Genomic DNA, 20,251 nt, shown 5'->3' on the forward strand with positions numbered 1-20,251 from the left:
AAATAGTGTTTACTGACCAATCGGAAGAACGAAAAATGTTGACGTAATTAAATTTAAAATAACGCGTCCTAATTGGTCAAAAATATTGTATCTCTTAAAATTAAAAAAAAAAAGTTTATTATTTATTAAATAATATAACTTCTTTTTTTATTTAAAAAGGGAGAAAATAAATAATAAATTAAATATTTAAATTTTAGAATGTATTTATTATTATTAGCCAATTAGCTTGCGTTATTTTATTCAACTTTATTGTAATTTCAGGTTATACGTCGACATTTTCAGTTATTCTGATTGGTTAGTAATTTTTTTACAGCAGCCAATAAAATAAGCTGCAAATTTGTATTACTGTTTAAAAAGCATTTCGTATTATTTTTTTACGTTTATTTTTATATAAATGATATAAATTAAGTAAAAATTTTTAAAATTAGAAGAAATAGCAAATAAATTATAACTTGTAAACATTATTTTAACCCCCCCAAATTAATTTTTAGTAGTGTAACAGACACTCAAACAACTAATAATTTAGTAGTATAACTCCCCCTTAGTATAACAGACTCCAAAATACAGTATAAATTAGTAGTATAACTCTTCCATTTTTAGTAGTATAACAGGTCCCAATATAACAATTAATTTAGTAGTGTAATTTAATAGCAATTTAGTAGTACGATCCCAAAAATTGATTTTTTAGTACTATAACATTCTAATTAACGTTAATTTCGAATTCTAATAGTTAAATTATCAACGCAGCACCATTTTGATTTTTGTTAGTAAAATGACAATTGAGATATTTTATAATTTAGACGTTCAAAGCCTTAATTTTTTTTTCTTTTCCTTTACGGAGCATTAAAAGCTTAACTTTTTCTACCGAGCATCAATCTTAATAAAATGCCAACACGATGAATTTTAAAATAAGATATCTTTGTTACAACATCCCAAAAACTTGCGGTTTATTTTTACTTGATTGACAGTTAGCATTATTAGATTAATAACAGTGTGTGTGTGTATGTGTGTGCGCGAGCGCGCGCGCGCGTCTGGTGTTACGTTGATGGAAGGAGAGACGTGTTTTTAGAGCCGTGCATTTCCACCCCCATTATTTTTTTGTTTGGAACATATTGGAAAATTCTACGTTGTTTGAGATAACTGATAAAACTCAAAATCATTAGTACAATGGATATTTTTTTTTTTTTTTTTTACGATACAGCGGAGGTAGATAGATAGATACATACGTTCCTTAATTATAAAATGATGTAAGATTTTTCCTGCTTTCTTCACCTTATTAATCATTGAGTAAGAAAAGTAATGTAATAAACTTATCGGAATTGTTGCCGCCTTCAATTTTTCTTATAATCAAAATCGCAAAGACAATCGAGTAAAACTTTTATGGAGATTATTTGATAAAAAGGGAAAATTCTTTAATCTTTGTAACGTGTAAGAAGTTGGGTATGTGTGTTTTATACTCTGTTTTGTGTTCTGTGTTTTGTGCATCGGGGGCGGATCCGTGGGGGAGGGATATAGGGGCGTAACTCCTCCCCATTGACACACACACAAACACACAGAATTAAAATTTATCTGTTCGAACTTCAAAACGTTGTTTTTAAAAACACGGTGTATTGGACAATCCGTTTTAATAAAAGGTACTGTACTTTTTAATTATTGAGTTAGTCCCCCTTTCGATTCTGTTGGATGCGCCGCCGTTATGCATTGTATTTAATTTGTGTGTTTTGTATTATGTTAATTTGTGTCTCGTGTTAGTTTTTGTGTTACGTAATTTCTGTATTGTGTCAATTTGTGTGTTTTGAATTAAATTAATTCTCGTTTCGTTTACGTTATATTAATTAGGTATTGTGTCTTAGCGTTATTTATTACGTTGCATGTTGTACTAATTTGTTTTGTGTACGTTATATATAGGCCTATATATATATATATAACAATAATTTATGTATTGTATTTATGTATTAATTTATATGAAAAATCGAAATAAAATTCAAAAAATATGTAGGGGTGGTCTGTAATAATCTGTAATAAATTTAGACTGTTCTTTAAAATCATTTTCAATTCTAAATTTCTTTTAAAGAAGAAATAAATATATGAAGCACAGTAAATACAACCTTAACAGAAACCTTCATAAAAACAACATTTTGTTTATTAATAGCTGCAAATTTTATTTAAAAAAATAACAAATATTACAAATTAAAAATATAATTAATAATAATATCTTCTTCCATAAAATGATATACATATATTTATTTATTTATTTTACAAATGAGTGATGAAGTAAATACATTAAAAAAATGCCTGTTGATTTTAGTTTTATTTTAAAATAAAATAAAAATATTAAAAATAATTAAAGATATAAAATTATTCTTTCTATTTATTTAATTGTTTATTTAAAAAAATTCCGATTAAATTTGTTAAATTAAGAATGAAAATGGCCTAGATGCTTATCGAATTTGGGACATTTTTCGGATCGAGCCAATGATAAGGATGCTTAACTTTAGCATTTCTCTCGCTTATTCTTTTGCTAATTTCTTCTAAATCCTTCTTTAATCTAATAAATATATAAAAAATATAAATTAATTTGTAAAATAATAAATTTGTAATTAATAAAATAGCAAATATATCAGTGATACAGGTTTAATTCGCGCGAAGGTATTAGGCCACAACTATTAATGCATATACCTGAAGGCCCTAAACCTTGTTATACTTAATATTTTTTAATGTAATATAGCATTAGTTTAGAAATAGTGTAGGAATCCTAATTCCATCTAATCACTGTAACTTCCCGTAACTCTTACCCCGAAAATCGCGTAACGCGTGATTGACTCCCCTTAACTGTACTAAGGAGCATGGGTACCGAACGTCACGTTATTAAACCGTCAATTATTATTTAAAAATTAATTTAATAATTATATTTTAATTATAAAAAAGTAAAATATGTTATTAAGAAATTACTACTTACTCTTCAACAGCTTCAATGCTTACGGGATCGTAAAGATACTGAACTTCGAAATCTCCTAATGAATTTGTACCCTTCATGCTCAGTAACCTTGTAATTATAATAATATCTAGGGTAACGCTTTTGTCTGGTAAATGATTTAAAATATCTTCTTCTGTTAAAGGTGTCTACAATTAAAATAATAAATAAATAAATAGATAAAAGGCAGTATGCAAAATGTAAGCATTTCATGAAATGTCTAGTGAATGGCAAGACTTTCTATAGGAAATCGACTCCTGTTTAATTGTTGGACATGCGAAATACGCCCTTTTGTCGGGCAGAAACCCGCGACTAACTACTAGAGTCAGGGCCGGATTATCGAATAGGCAAAGTAGGCAAATGTCTAGGGCCCGTAATCTGGAGGGGCCCGGCTTCAGTGCAGAAGACTGCTCTGTTTCAAATTCGATAGGACAGAAAAGGCTGTATTTAACAATTACTAAGCTCCGCTCGACTAGCCATTACCTAAAAAAAAAAAAAAAAAAAAAAAGGTCAACAGCCACTCGTGCGTCAGAAGTAATGTACGCCACGGGATCTCTCGCGCCGTCTACAAATATTCCTACGGCCGCGTCGCCGCGTCTCGTGGTAGTACTGATGTATGGATGGTTGTGATTTATTTTCTAAATCTACACCTATACGTCACGACATCGCATATTCGATATAGCGTTCAAGTTGCTCGAGTGCGAAGATATTACAATTCAATAGTGTTTTATAAAAGAGTTAAAAAGTTATGGGTGACACCACGATATCCGCACCGGGTGTCACTCATACTAGCTACGCTAATGTCACTTTATATAAGATTTGTTTAGATGCAACTTATTTAAATGGGGCCCCAATTTACATTTTGTTTAGGGCCCGCTAGAGGCTTAATCCGGCGACTAACGACTAGAGTTCAGTGGTTTCATCCATTTCGTCATTGGTGGGCACTCTTAAAAGGAGGACGTAAATTCCTCCTTTGGTGTGACCAGGGCATTCACAAATATGGAATTTATTCTTTCCGAAAACAATAAAAATAAATAAGACCTGCAATAGGAGTCCTTTATTGTTTTTATTGATTTCTTGCACAGATTTCTTCTTCTATCGTTTCTCCATATTGTTAAATAATTATTTGTTTACCTATCTATATATGAATGATATCCTCTTCAAACATCTTCTCTCCTCTTTTTACATCTTGAATTACTGTCTATGCTATTACTCCCGACAAAGGTGATGCTATCGGTAATTCAGATATTGTACAGGAATTAAAGATTTAAAACTGGAAATTAATGTGTTAAAAAATAAAAAAAGAAAAGATTCCAGAAGAGATAGAGAAGGGAAACAAGTATTGTATTACGTAGGATCAGCGATCAGGACCTTAGAAACTAGAATGGAAGAACAATAGAATGATGTGGACAGAAGAAAGTTAGCAACAACTCTGGCAAAGAAAGCAATTGATTCTAATTCGAAAGTTGATCGGAAACAACCCAGTTTTGCACAAACAAAATGAAACAAGTACAGTATATATCTATGTGGAAAGCTTAGATCATGGGTAGTAAACAGAAATAATGCGGACGAATTACGTGAAGTACGGGAAACAATAATACACGTAGAGAAAAAAAAACTAAAAATGTCAAATGTTTACTGGATATAATCTCGAAAACATTTCGAAAGGTAAAAAAATGTGCTCTTTTTTATGTGCTTTTATATAGAAGATGAAATTTTGGGCTCTTCTGTATCATGAGTTCGGACAAAATGGCCTCTTGGCTCTCATTGTCATCAAACTTGTAAGATAATTGCACTGAAATATAAACTAAAAAAACGCAATAATTGAGGAGAATTGTGTGATTCGTAAGTAAACACGTAAAAATGTAAAAAAACCAAGTTTTAATTTTATTTTAAAATAATTTCTAAGCATTTCGTAAAATACTAAAACTTCGCTTCCTGCCTATTATCATACACATTAAAAATTTAATAATACAAATCTTCACCAGATGGCGCTAAAAACGGTTTTGTTTTCTATTATATTACAGACGAAGGACGAATAAATTATTAATACTTTAATTTAGCTTAATCATTTGAAGAGACTCTTATGTTATTAAAACATTTTAATTCTTTGTTAAGAATAAGAATTATTAAAAAAATATTATACGACGATTTGGTTTAATTATAAAAATATATTTAAAAATTATTATTTATCAATTTAAAAAAAAAAAATTACTTTATCACGAGGTGGCTCTCCATATAATATGGCGGGATAATTAGGAGGGAAGGCATATTCGTCGAATTGTAGAAAATTAGCTGCCGAATGATTAATGCTGCAGATGGCAATGATTGACGTGACAACGTCGACGATTTCATCCACTTGAGTAAATCCTTGATTTCCTGGTATTCCCTAAACGGGAATTTAATATTGAAAAGTTATCAGAAACGGAAATTTCCACGTGTCAACAGAAAATGAAAGTATTAATACATAATTCTACCTTTCTTACAAGTTTAATGGGTCAGTCAACGTTCTGATATTAAATAAAGTAGGAAATATTTGCAACCTACTTTTAAAATTATCTTAAGAATTGATTGCAATTATAAGAAACTTTAATTGACTCATTATTGTTTTTTTTTTCGTTTTTAAGGTATAAAAGTTCTCTAAAAATGCATTTAAAATACTCAAAGAGTAAGTAAAATTAATTAATTATTCATTTTTCTTATATACGAACTGGTTTAGAACTGAAAAGGTAAAAACCTGCTTAAAACAGAAACTTACCAAACTTAGGTAGGATATAGTTCGGTTTACATAAGTTTTACTGTATATATATTATCATATGCACTCCTTTCAGTTCTAAACTAGTAATTAGGCCTAAACCATATATATATATATAATGTAATAGGCCTACATATATTACATGTCTTCATAAATCCTTCATAAAACTCCATAAAATTCTGACTTTTTTGTTATAATATCATATATTATTATAGGGCCTAAATAAATCAGGTGTATAAGGAGTTTTAAAGTTGCAATAATATTTTTTTATGCGTGAAAAATGTGCATTTTTCACGCATAAAAATGCATAAAATCTTGATTATTGGTATTGTATTAAGGCTTCAAGATGCTACATTAGGCATATATTTAATAATAAATATTCATATATAAGAAATTAATTAATTTATTTTCAGTTTTAAATATTTTAAAATAGTTTTACTATTAAAATTTTTGAAAGGGATAATGTGAATAAAGCTTAAAACGTAATTAGTCAATTTTTAAATAATTTTTATTTTCGAATTTATAAATTCAGAATGTTTTTATCTATGAAATAGGATTTGATAGAGGAAAATATTGAATAAAAGTAGAAAAATAATCATAAAATGCGCATTATTAATGAAAAATGAATATTAGAAGAAAAATTAAATGATTTTACTTTAAGTCCAACTCCTCCTTCTGCTTTGTCTTTGGTTAATTCTTCTCTCCACTTCTGTAATTCCCAATCTTCAATTATGCTTTCGGAATTTTCTATAAGATGCTACATTTTAATATATTTTAACATAATTTGTATCAAAGTTTAGAACAAATTTTACCGTAATAATGGTAAACAATCTTCGAAACATATTTTTTGATTGAGTTATACAATGCAGTTGCATCATCTCTATAAGGATAATAATGCAAAATTTCTGGATCATTTACCTGTAAAAAAGTACTGATTACTTCTTGAAAACTATATAATTAAATAATGATTTTAAACATGAAACTATAAGAAAACATTAAATTTTTTTTCCTTATTGTTTATATAAAGTAGAACAGATGAATTAACATTAAAAGAACAACGAATAGATAAAGTTTTGTACAGTTGTTTTTTGAGATTCTACTCAATAATTATATATTATCATCATTATAATACAAAAATCAAGACGTACTGACTCGATATAATAAGCTTCTGGATGCTTTAAAAGGTCAAAGAATATCAACAACTTCATAAAAACTAGTTCTTTCAGAGTGTACGTGTTAACCTTGACATTACCCTGTACAGAAACCATCAACTGTGGTTTTAAATATTCTCAAAATAGCAAATAAAAGCAAATTAAGCATTCATCTTCTGTATTTTCAAATTGTTGATTTAATTTTAAATTTGCATTAAGTAGATTAATTTTTATTAACCATTCATGACACTTAAATATGTGTTATGAATGGTTAATAAAAGTAAATGTCTGTATTAATAATTGTTATATAAATATAATGCTTTCTTTTTTCCAGAATTATTGTCCATGGAATTATTTGTTCCAATTACGTTATTTTTATTTATTTATAAGTAAATTACAGACAATTATTTTCAGGATTTTCTTGCCTTTTGTAAGACGTCGCGGCGCGTCATGTCGCGTCGCGTCACGTCTCATATGAAATCTTAACTAAATTATATATTAATAATTAGCGAGTAAGTTTAAGCGCGTATGTAATTTTATTATAGAAAAATACGAGAAGTATTTTACTGTTGAGTTAAAACATTTGACATGTTTTAGAAGGTTTTAACTTACTCCTCTGGATGCAAATTCATTAGGCAATATCCCATTCACGTCCATTTTCCATCTTTTAAAACTAAAAACAGTAAAATAAATATTTCTTTTAGTGTTCAAAACTCTTAAATTTATTTATTGATTGATTATTTTGCATAATTTTTTTTAACCATTTTTTGATCAGTTGAAACATCCCTTTGCATCCTGTACTCATGGTTTTATCCACCCATCCTCCGGGAGAAATTAACTTTTCTAATCCTCTCCTTTATTAAATAAAAAATAAAAAATAAAATTATTTTAAGAAATTCAAATTGATAAAATATATATGTATTTAAAATTAATTTCTTCTACATTTTAATATTTATTAACATAGTTTGTGTGGAGCGCTTCTCGTCGCGTCGCATCGCATCGCTTATCTACTACACTAATCACATTGTTGCTTTTTTATTTTCTAAATAATACATTTTATCACTATTATATTATATTAGCGGTAAAATATATTCCGATAATTAATATAATGTAAATATTTATGCTTTTAATTAAGCAGGTAGATTGTAAACAGAATATAGTAACGAAGCGACGCGCATGTTATGTCGCTACGCGTCGCCATTACATATTTTTCTTCTTTATCACATCACGGGAAGCTGGATAGCCTATTAAAGGGTCATCAAAGGTTACTTGAAAGACGGGAATTTCCTAGAACACTTAATAACCCTTTTAAATAGGAAATAAAGTTGCTTAAAGTTTCTTGGATATTACTCAAATTACGTAATATTCTATCGCACCCATTTAAAATTTTCCTCATACTGAATGGCTATGAATGAATGACTTAATTGCATACGTAATCTTGCGTATTTTATTAATATGAGTCTAAATGTATTTTGCAAATATTGTAATGATTGAATTATTATAATATTTTCAAATTATATTACCGAAGTTCGTCGCTTCGCGTATTCGCGTCGCGCAATAGCAATAGATACGGCGTTTGTTTTTCGAGTTAAAATAGTAAATAAATAGATAAAATAAAATATATTTCTGCAATAAAAGTGGATTAATTGTAGTAAATAACAATACGAATTCGATTTGTTAGATTAAATCGCGCCACACTCGGCGCGACACGTCGCGTCGAGTGACGCGCATGTCGCACTCGACAAGATCAGTTTAAACTTAATATATATGAATTATAAAAAGAAATATTTTCTTTTAAACAGCATCTTCTCTTCCTGACAAAAATAACTAAATAAAATATTACATTAATTTAATTATAAACTATTTAAAATATTTGCAATTATCAGTTTAACTCATTAAACAACTCATTTAATAATGCAGTTCCTGAAATAAATTCAAAAACAGAATGTTTATAAAATCGAATTTATTTCGGTAGATTCAATAAAATAAATGAGAAAGAACAATTAAAGTGAAATCAAAATGTACTCACGAATTGATCGCCAACAAATAAAGAAAATGAGGTGACATTAATCTGAAAAGTGGATGAGATGGTGACAAATGACGGTGCGTACAAATAACCACGCCTTCCATCAACAAATGAGTTAAACCTTTAAGTGAAAATTCATTATCAATTTTTTTTCCCATAAAAAAAATTTGTGTGTATGTCTAGATATTAAAAATATGGAGTTATAATAATATATAATGTAATTCAAGAGAAATTTCTTAATTAACATTGATAAGTGTATTAATTAAAAAAAAAACCCTAAAAATAAATTGTTTATAAAATATTTTCAATTTTTTACGTCAAATAAAAATTGTGTTTTAAGGATAATTAATATTTTAAATCATTATTGGTATGTGTAAACCAATATTACGTTTTGAAGAATGAAGAGGTGCAAGAGTTGTTTTTCTTAAGTATTGAACGTTCAAGTTCCAAGGTCAATTACAAGAATGAAATTTAACCTTCAATCTCACTATCATCTGTCCATGTTAGTTATTAGTTTATTTCTAACTTTATGGCTCCACACAGAGCCTTACGCCTATGCTCTATACCTTATGCCCCACACAGAACCGTATAGGATGGGGTAGACCGGCTCCTTTGCCACTTATTTTTCTTTTTTAAACAAATAAAATACATAGAATTTTTTTTTATTAATTAAAAGCAGTCTTGGAAGATTTTAATTTTTGTTAGTAAAGATAACATTAATTTAGAAGTTCCCAAGTTTTCTATGAGCCAAGGGACAAATCCCTAGCTCCTCTCTCCATATTAAATATATTTTAAAAGCAACTGCATTTTAAAATTATAAATAAAGGAATTGTGTATGGAAATGTGTTAATTGAAATTTTCGAGGAACAGAGAAAATTAGCTTATATCGTGGACTTCTGCTTTACTCACGTTCGTTCTAATGGGATTTATCAAACGAATATGTTTTAATGGAGGAGAATTAGTCAACGGTTTCGTGGGTTTTCTCCAGATTCACTCCTAAAATATTCTTACTCAGAAACATCGTTACGTCATTTCCTGCCTTTAGGCCATAAATGTGGGCTTCTTTTTTTTTCTGTTTTAATTTAAACGGGAAGTCTGTATTGAATGAATGCCACCTGTGTTAGGTTACCTTGTAGTTTCGAAACAAGAGTACGAAATTACAACATTCTAACAGGAAGAAAGGAAAATCCTGGTTTAATATTCACACGTTCCAATAATAATGCAGATTTGTACGTGTCATTATTGTTTATTTTATGATTTTTGTTGATTCACGTTGCATATTCAGTTTCTCTTAGGATTCATATAGAAAACATCTGTTCTTACACACAGACAGTGAGAAAAATGATAAAAATTTCCATATATATTAATAATTTACTAAAATAATTTTTCCATAACACTTAATTTTATATATTAAAATGCCATTTGTTTTAAGGAATACCTGGAATAAAAAATAATTTTTTAATTGTGTAAAATTTCTTCTACAGTTATTTGTTTAAACTAAGAATGAATCTCTGTTACCTTTATTCTATAAAACAAAAATTTAAACTTGATTTGTAGCTATTTATTCAGAGTTCAACAACATTACATGACCTGATTCAACTGAAAGTTAACTTTATATCTATGCAAATTTTAATACAATGCCTTTAATTTAATTATAATTAAACTGAAAAAAACTGCCGTTAATTCTGTCATCAAGTCGTTAATAAATGAGTGATTAAATTTCTTTTTAATTATGATATTTTAAATTTAAATTACTCGCGACGACACGCGACGCGCGTCGCGATTGTACGCGCACCCCACATGCCAAAATAATAATAATAATAAAAAACATACAAGTAATGACGTAAATAAATTTATATTTAATCCTAGAATTTAAATAGGAAATCGTGTGATTAAAATGTCACTAGGATTGTCAAGTTCTGTGACGTGGATAGCATAATAAAACAATGTTTTATATTCTCTTCGCTCCAAGTTCAATGGTATTGTGTCTGACATTATATACAAATATTTTGTTTTATAAATTCCTGTAATTTAATATAAGAGAATAATATGAGGAGATATTATTTTATAATAAATCTTACCTAAATGTGTACATGATTGATGAAATATAGCATCTGCGTTATTAAAATAGAGTTTTGCTAGTAACCAAGTGTAAGGAGGATCTGAAGGCAAAAATACCTAAAAATAATATTTTAAATGCATTTTTAGGGATATTTATATATGAGAAAAGCTTAGAAAATACGTCGATAACATTAGTATTAGAATATTATATTATTAAATTTCTTTTACTAGTGAAAATTTACATATTTGTATAACACAAGCGCACACCATTGTTGATTTTGGCGCGTGTCCCGTGTGTAAATTTCTAAAAATAAAAGTACCAATGGCTTACACAATTGTATTAGAATTTAAATATTTGTGTAAAAGGTAAATTATTTAAAATAGAAAAACACTAAAAATCTGGAATAACATTTTCCCCCTGCACAATTCGCGTGCAGAAAGGAATTAAGCGCTAAGTTGCTTATTCAATTTCGAATGTTCTTTGAAAATCACTCGATTTTTATAAATGGAAGGCCTAAACAAGGCGAACGTACAAAAATAATTGGAATTTTTGTACTATAAATTTGATGAAAGGTAAATTTTTTACTGTAAAACATTATTAACGCATTATAGAGCATACGACATACGACATACTTAAGAGAGATGAAGAGAAGAAAATGTCATTTATAGCTGAAGGAAGTAAAAGAAAAAGGGTTGAATTGACAAGTGACGTGTTGGTTAGCAGCTAACAGATGCCACTGTTGGTAAGGTGGACTAGTCTCTCGGTAAGCTGGGTCAAAAGTTCAAAATAATAAGAAAAGAAATATTGTCATTAGGAGAATAATTGTGCACGCAGATACGTTGCGAAGCAGGAAAACAAACAAGGTTACACCAACGAACGAACAAATGGAGATATGCGGCGCAAAAACAACCTGGATGTTACGGACGACGAATCTTGTTTTTACGTTGGGTGGTTCCGAATATACTGGAAATAAATGTCACTATGAAAAAAGAAAAGGAAGTTCTGTCAGTTCAAACGTCACGCAATGTGGATAACATAAGTCCATGCGTGTGGTCTCGGGTCTTCACCATGAAAACTTTGTATTAACATACGAATAAGCATGTATAGTACTGAGTTCATTAAGAAGAGGCTAGTCACATTGTTGAAGAACTTTCCATTATTCTCGAGAGAGAAATCCTTGGTCAAAGGTCCTCATGAAAACAATGTGCCTAATGTACCCAATTGAGAATAATCTTACCGTTTTGGCATCAATTAAAGCGGAAAGAGTATGTCTAAGGTGTAAAGCAAAGTATATTAGCATCTGGGAGGCCAGTTATGACCGAAAACCTTTCGGAAGTGTGAAAACAGAAGTTCGAAAGGCAGCAGACCGTGGAGATTTGATTTTGTTAAACTGACAAACTGATCAAATATGTTTTCTTTAATTTATTTTACGTCATTGTTCGTTTTCATATTCCAAATTTTTAGTTTACTCGTCTTTAATTGACGGTGCGGCGTAAATATTCGCGCTTATTTCGTCGCATGTGTTATATAACCGATGCAAAAACGTATAAAAAATATGAAAAATTCAAAATATTTACAGGATTATCTGGTCCTTTCTCTTGAAATAATTGAATAGCAATTGGCATAAGATTTCCTGAATTATTCAAATAAAATAGAGCCAGAGGTGAACACAACTAGGAAAAAAGTTTATTAAGTTAAAAAGTAAAATAAAAACATATTTACGTTTTTACATATTTATGTTTTTAAACTTACCACGGTATTTTCCACAGTGTCTATATTCTGTAAAACTTCCAAATCGATGATAAATATACGATTTTCTTCGAGAGCATCGTTCAAACTTAGACCTTCCAAAAATGGCTCAACCATTGACGGTTCAATTTCAAAGCTTTAAATTATATTGTAAAAAAATCATACGTTATTTTAAAAATATTCGGATTCATAATAAAAGATTCATTTAAGAAATTTTGCAGAGTCAATAATATATTATATTATACTGTGTTTTCACCCAGAAATTTTTACTAGCTGGATGGATTGGCAAAAAAATATATAATAAAATAAAATACTGACATTATTATAAGAATTTCTGTTACAATATTTGCAAATATAACTCCTATGACTCGTCTTCCTCTACAAACTCATGCACTTTATATAGAATCAGTATCTTTTTGAGATTTCCATAAGATAGGAATCTGGTGGAATGCCGAAATCTTGAAGCAGAATGCTCACATAGAAAAACATTTGAAAGCAATTGTGGAGAAGTTAATTCACCACATGGTCTCGTCTCTACTCACTTCTTGAAATGTCCACCCGTTTCTCCCTATGATGAAACGGATGGACATTTCAGCATCTGTCTAATGAAGCTAGGCATTTCATGTAATGTCTAAAGACTCATTAACAATATGAATGCTCCATATGGCATAATAGAAAACAATGAATGTTTTTGCACTTATGTATGTTGTAACACGCGGAATTCTGGATGACCTCGATGGTAATTTTTACATTGTTTTTTATTTTTGCATCTCCTCAATGGGGACTCTGAGGGCCATTTTTCTGTGCCCATCGGGTTAGCCAAGCAGTCATGAGGGTTAGGCTTATCCGAAACAGACCCATGAAACCACGATATATTCGCTCATGAAAATTCCCAAGGAGGTGCACGGCTGGATTCTGATTGGATAATCCAAAGGCGACAGGCTTGTGAGAGACCAGAGAACGTGACCAGAATACGGCCTACGTTAGCATTTCAAGAAGTGGCTAGAAAAACCAGAGAAATTCCGAAGAAATATCAAGTACATGATGGTCCTAGCACTTCAATAAATGCGACTATAGTTTAAAGCAGTGATTGCCAAATTGGATGCTACTGCCCTTACTATAAAATTGAAATCAACGCCCCTAACATGTGGTAAGGATCCACGGTGGAGACTCGACTATGGGCCCTCATTGCAGATCCTCTGAAGTCACAATAATTAATATAGCATAATTAAAACAAATTATTTAGCAAAATTTTATAATTGTAATAAAATAATCTTACTTGTCTGGAATGTTTTTACAAAGCTTTATTAAAACAGGATTTGTGCCTTGAATCTTTTGCAAACCAAACCAATAATCTTCAGTCCACCATTGAAGGCTCTACATAATTTTAAATTAATAATCATTTAAAAATTATTTAATATGATTAATATGATATAAATGAATAATAAATAAATGAAATTTCTTTACATGAGGTTCTTCCAAATTGAATTTATAAACATTTTTCAAATCGTTGAGGGATTTCCATCTTCCTGTTGTTAATTGAGTTAACGAACTTGAAATTTGTAATTTAACTTTATTAAATAGCATGTCGGACTAAAAATAAAAAAAAGTGGATTGAATAATTTAAGAAATAAAACTTATTATTACATAAATTTATTTAATTTTTAAAGTTTTATATATATATATACACAGTCGAAACCTCTAAACAACGGCCACTAACGAAAACATAAAAATGCCCGTTGTTTGCAAGGTTATTTTGTATGCATTGTTGTTTTCAAAAATATGAATTTTATCAGTTTTTATCTTATCGAGAGTGTTTCCTGTATTCGAAAGTATTTTCTGAGTTAACGATAGATAATTTGCTCTCCAATTATGCAGAAATTTGAAAATATTTTTGGCATTAATTAATTAATTCACAGTATAATTTTAAAAAATATTATTATTATTAAATAGTTTGAAGGAATTTTTAATTTTCTTTGATAAAAATATACTTTAAAGTAGCAGAAAAATTAAAGAATGAATATAAGATTTAAGAGAAGTGGCATTAATCCAATTATATATAAAATAAATTCACTTACAACATATTCAAAAGAAAACATCTCATCGTCAGGTAATGTTTTAATCTGAAAATAAATCATTATTTTAAAATTAAAAATATTAATCCTCACTTTTATATAACCAAAATAAAAAAAAACAATTAAAATCTTCGTTACAATTAATTTAAACTGGTTAACCAGTAAATATAATTTAGAAGCTGTACCGAAAGATAGGAAAACGTGTAAATAGAAACTAACCTGAGCGGGTCCATCTTTGATATGCGTGGTGTATTGATAAATCTGTCTTTTACTCGTTAATTCTTCGAATCTTTGGCACTTGTTGCTGTCGAATTGTGGAGGGACACTGTCGTATTCGTTTATACAGTATTTTCTGTACGGGTGTATCCATCTGTGTACAGGGAACGTCGCGATACGATCTTTGTCTTCGATGATAATTATATCCAAATACCAGGCATCACCGATTCCAGATGTGTCCCTGTGTAATTCTATTTGATTTACGATGCCGAAGTTAATGTCAACGTTTATATCGAAGCTGTCAGTTGTGCCCCTTTCTAAATCGTTCCTCCACCAATGATCTAATTTGAATTCTTCGCTCCTGTTACCGATTTTATCTTTTATTAAAAGGTAAACATTCGAATCTGTTCCTGCACCTTTCCTATCACCGGTCCTCACGTGTACTTTCAACTTCCGTTTTCTAAGGAAAATACCGAGTGAAATCATTAATTAACAATCCTTTAAATGGCTTAGAATAAAATTGGGAATTTTATTTAAATAATTAAGATTTTGTAGTCGACGTCACACTACAGATTACGTTGGATGAAGTCGCTTTTTTGTAATATAGTGTTCGTTATAAACAAAATTCTTTTGATTTTTATTTAAAAAATTCGTGGTTTAAATATTTAAAATAACAATTGAGATATTTATACATCTATTAATATGTAAAGTATCAGTATTATGTTGCACACGACACATTCATGTGTCATATTAAGAGAGTGTTCAAAGGATTGTATATACACTTCGATATTAAAATTTATTTAAATACCAAGCTAATTTTAAATAAAAATAAGGTATTTTCTTAAATATTAATTAAATCTATCAACAGGAAAATTATATTTATAAAAACTTCACCATATAATTAACACAGTAACACAAAAACGTGTTACATCTGAGAAATTTTTTCAGCGTGTCAGTAAAATTATTAAATGCGACATTCAAAATATAATAATAATAGTAATAATATATTAATTACTTAATTAGAATTTAAATTATCACGGTAATATATGTGTAATAATGATATTCATATATAACTTGTATGTAACCCTTTATTAATGAGGACACTTCAAGATATACATCATGATTATATGTTTCCTGTATGAAATTATATTGTAGTGGCTATTCTATGGCACTTAAGGATGGCTATTCGCGGAATAAATAACATAAAAGCCTTTATCCGAAATTAAGTTACAGAAAATAGCCTGAGGAAGTGATGATCACGTTTAGCACGCACCAAGACTTAAAGAAATTACAGAGCGTAAATTAGATAAGAATTTTTTTAAAAATTGAAGAATTATTAGCTAAAATGTGTAAAATTTCGTAAATAAAAGACGAATTGTATGTAAAAATGCGATAAACTCACCTTTCTCTTCGCAACATTGCCGATGAAACAACTTTTCCAAGGACGTTGTCGAATTTATTTTTATACATAGCTTAGTGCCATCTGACGTCGATAGTTTAAATTAAACACGAAAATTGAGTGGTGAAACCCGAGTTCTGCTCCCCTTTTATAATTGTAAATAGTGTTACACAATGTGAGGTAACCAAAAATTCACGCCTCTTTCGTCTATACGTAGTAAGGCAAGAGTTAAATGAATGTAATTACAATGGGAATTCCAGGAAGAAAAATGACAAGAAACACATTTCAAAGAAGGAAATTTGAAAAAAATAAAATGAAATTATGTTAATTTGTGTTACGAATTTGATTTTTCCTGTTTAAGAAGCGAGGGGGAAAAAATTAAAATTTAATATTTTCCTGTTTTGTACCGAAAATAATTAAAAAAAATTATTATATATTATTTTGTAAATGTCTGTCCGTAACGTTCTACTTTCTAAGAACAAAGTAACGCTTTTTACCAGATTATTTTGACGTATTAATGACGTAATAGGAAATTATCATCTGGAAACAAAATGGCGATGCCGAAACTGATAACGTGTAGCTCTTTATCAATTAAAATAATATAAAAAAAAATTTTTATATACAGAAAAGTTTGAAAATTTCCTTAACGTATCGATCAGTTTACGGTGTTTTATAGTGAGAAAGTATATAAATTTTAAAAAGGGAAAGTGTAGTTCATCACTTATATATATATTTTGTATTTTATACACGAAATTTATCTACTTTTTAAATAATTTTAACGAGAAAACAAAGAGCATCTGACAAATTTCATAGAAAACATCGACAGGTGATGCCAGATCGATTCACTTCGGAGGAATTGTACTTTTCTAGATTTTTTTTTTCTTTTTTTGACGTAGAAAATCCAACTGTCAAAATAAATATCTGGAAAATTTATAGAAGTAAAGATATATTAATGGAGAAAGATAGAAGTTTCTTAGTACCAAAACAGAGAGAATCAATTCGTGTTATCTTGAAATTTCTTCTCTGATTTCTCTCAAATTACATTTTCCGAATGAATAAATTTAATGGTGGAATAACCGTTTCAATTATTAAATTTATAAAACGTTCGCTTATTTATTGGTATTTCAGTATATTATACAACTATTGAATAATATTAATTATACAGAAAAATGATAATAAAATTTATATTAACAAATTTCTGTATTTTAAATAACATAAAAAGTGTTATTAATATTCGAGATTAACATTTGCATTTTTTATTTAGGTGAAGTTTTAATCTTCTCTACGTTCCATCTTGTAAATATGGATACACAAGGATCCACAATGAGTACCAATGTTGCTGATCCTTTACTTACTATCCATAGTTGGTCGCGGGTTCTCCATAAGTTTTTCAGGTTTTCTTCTCATATCTAACACCTAAATAACGTCAGTTTTTCATAGACGGTTCTTCCGGGAGGTTACTCTTCTTGACACATCGTCGTAATTACCTTATTCGCCCATCAGTGGCCGAGTGGATAAAACCATTGAACACACTGGTCGTGGGTTCGCGTCCTGCCAACGGTCTGGCCACTGGAATTTTCTGGGTTTTCTTCACTTTAGTAACATTTAAATAGGTGTCAGTTTCCCATAAAAGACTCCCGGAAGGCATTTTTCTCGGCGAATCGCCCATGTGTCGCGTTTCCGCATATTAATAAACCAAGCCAAGCCAAACCAATTGCCTTATTCCACCCCAATTAACGAATTAAATTTTCTGAATTTTGGCTAATTTTAATATTGTAAATGGCTTCGTTCATAGATTTTAAATTTTAATTACTTTAAATAATGTACAGTACGTTTCAGGAATTTTACACGAGCAATCTGTTTCGGATATGTCGGGCACCGTCTCTCACCACTCAGGCACGCAATTCTGGGCCTGGCCGAACACGTAATGGGCATGATTTAAAAGGCCCTGTTAGTGCCCAAATAGTGGCCGAGTGGAGTGGGACGAGGCCCGACGTATCAGATTTCTGGATAGTTGCTCACCCGGATGTCTTAACTGCCTTGGCCATCTGCGTGTCCTTAAATATTTTATGAAGATTGATTGTAAATTTCATTTCCTGTTTTCGGAGTAGATAAGTTTATAATTAAAGAATTTCGCAAAACAGTGGGTTCTCCAAGAATAATAATAAAACGTCCTTCAAAATATATTGTATTATAACTATGGACGTGACTTCGATGCACTCGACTGATGGAAGATAAATACGAAATGACGCATTTAAATAACTTCAGATTAGGAAATATTTTAAAACATTTAAGACCCGTGCATTCAATCAGATGTGTTACACTGAAGTGAGGAAAACACTACTGATAAATATTTACTTAAATTTTGGGCTGCAATTTGGAAAAAAAAAAATTGTAGACGTATAAATTCCCACTGTCGTCCGTTTGTCTGTCTTTCCTTAATTTCTATAACGGTGTTATATAAATGAAATTCAAGAGCAGATATGGAAAGCGTAGGGGCAGGAGACTCCGATTAACTATATATAAACTTCTGATTAAAACCGGGAGTCACATTATTTTGACTCAATTTTCCAAAGAACACTTAAAACAGGTGTTCGGATGAATTTACGATAAAGGATGGACTATGACCTTACCAGAGCCAGAACAATTTTGAAAATTGCTGATTATCCTATGCAGATTCAAACCCTGATTCTTCGGTATGGCGGATCGATGCTTTAATTGTCTCCAACCCGCTTTTGGTGTTGCGACACAATGAGTATTATTAGCATTACCACACAAGTAACGGAGGCGTCGGGGATCGAGTATGGGCGAGAAATCAGAAATTTTTCGTGGTCGTATCCTGGATGTGTCGGGTTCGTCTCTTAATTTTGAACTTGACCATCCACTATTGGCTTAATTTAAATAAGCCTTTTCAATTCCTACAGGTTAGAAAGAGCCCAGAAAACGTGTATATAACATAAATAATGATATGAATGTGGATTAACAGAAACTAAGTTCGGTCTTTGGCCTAAAATATCGAAGAAAAATCTTCAGCCGTAGACGTTCCCTGTAACATTTTGCTTCATCAAGTGTTTACAAAAGTATTTTGGGCTACATAAACTCTTTATGTGATTATTATTTGATTAAAATACGAGATCCGTATTTTAAATTTAACACAGAAAGATTTAAATTAGAAAATAATATAAATTTAGCTTGTGTTTTGGTTTATTTGTTTATGGCAACGCGACGCGTGGTCGATCTGCCAAGGGAGTTGCCTCCCGGGAGGACTTTGTAAGCCCTTACACGTCTAACAAAGGTGAAGGAACCCTGAAAACTTGGCCAGCCCGTTGACCAGGTGCGAACCCACAACCAGTGTTCAGTGGTGTTATTCACGCAGTCACTGGTGGGCTTATATGGATTTAGCATCTAATAATTTAGTAATTGATAATTTAATTATTTACAAATAATCCGATTTAAAAAAAAATAAATAAAATTTAAATGTTTTACATCCAAGAATAATTAGGAAATTTTCAAACAACGTTTATATGACTTTCTCAATTAAGTTTTAATTGAGAAATTTACTTAACAAATTTAACTTTATGTTGTGTACTTAATTGAAATTTTTAATTGAAGAAATTACGTCACATATATAAAATATTAAATTTCTACCCTAAAATAGTTTTTATTTATCATTAATTATTATTTTAACCTCTATTCAAGGCGACTAATTAATATTTAATTTCTATGAATTTTATCCGTCTACAATTGAATATATGGGAATTATACAATTATATTAACAAGGATATTATAAATGCAATACAGGATATAATTTAATAAAAAGAATTCCGTATAGCTTCAAAGTGAA

The 20,251-nt window shown here is 29.8% G+C and overlaps 1 protein-coding gene and 1 long non-coding RNA gene across 2 annotated transcripts; one reads left to right on the plus strand and one right to left on the minus strand.

Moving 5' to 3' along the window:
- Positions 1-2,355: 2,355 nt before the first annotated feature.
- Positions 2,356-16,530, minus strand: LOC136987897 (allene oxide synthase-lipoxygenase protein-like). The gene is made up of 16 exons (XM_067285672.1): positions 16,411-16,530; positions 15,012-15,468; positions 14,796-14,840; positions 14,185-14,310; positions 13,997-14,094; positions 12,721-12,853; positions 12,546-12,641; positions 10,988-11,084; positions 8,910-9,027; positions 7,642-7,734; positions 7,493-7,553; positions 6,542-6,647; positions 6,385-6,476; positions 5,190-5,363; positions 2,960-3,123; positions 2,356-2,548 (listed from the first exon to the last, which is right to left on the minus strand). Exons 1-16 carry the CDS (start codon positions 16,476-16,478, stop codon positions 2,434-2,436), a joined length of 2,043 nt encoding a protein of 680 aa, XP_067141773.1. The 5' UTR covers positions 16,479-16,530; the 3' UTR covers positions 2,356-2,433.
- Positions 5,362-9,313, plus strand: LOC136987898 (uncharacterized). Its single transcript, XR_010882690.1, has 3 exons — positions 5,362-5,471; positions 5,602-5,642; positions 8,856-9,313. It is a non-coding gene; the product is annotated as an uncharacterized lncRNA (long non-coding RNA).
- Positions 16,531-20,251: the final 3,721 nt, after the last annotated feature.

Source organism: Centruroides vittatus, unplaced genomic scaffold, assembly GCF_030686945.1.
Source record: "Centruroides vittatus isolate TY-2023 unplaced genomic scaffold, ASM3068694v2 scaffold_2802, whole genome shotgun sequence".
In the NCBI taxonomy this organism is placed as follows: domain Eukaryota; kingdom Metazoa; phylum Arthropoda; class Arachnida; order Scorpiones; family Buthidae; genus Centruroides; species Centruroides vittatus.

Excerpts from the sequence above, each read along its gene's own strand:
- LOC136987897 (XM_067285672.1), bottom strand. The coding sequence starts at position 16,478 with ATGTATAAAAATAAATTCGACAACGTCCTTGGAAAAGTTGTTTCATCG. Across the intron at positions 14,311-14,795 it reads TGTTTTCTTTTGAATATGTT|TCCGACATGCTATTTAATAA; the intron begins GTAAGTGAATTT and ends TTTTATTTTTAG. Across the intron at positions 7,735-8,909 it reads TATTTGTTGGCGATCAATTC|GAGAGGATTAGAAAAGTTAA; the intron begins GTGAGTACATTT and ends TATTTAATAAAG.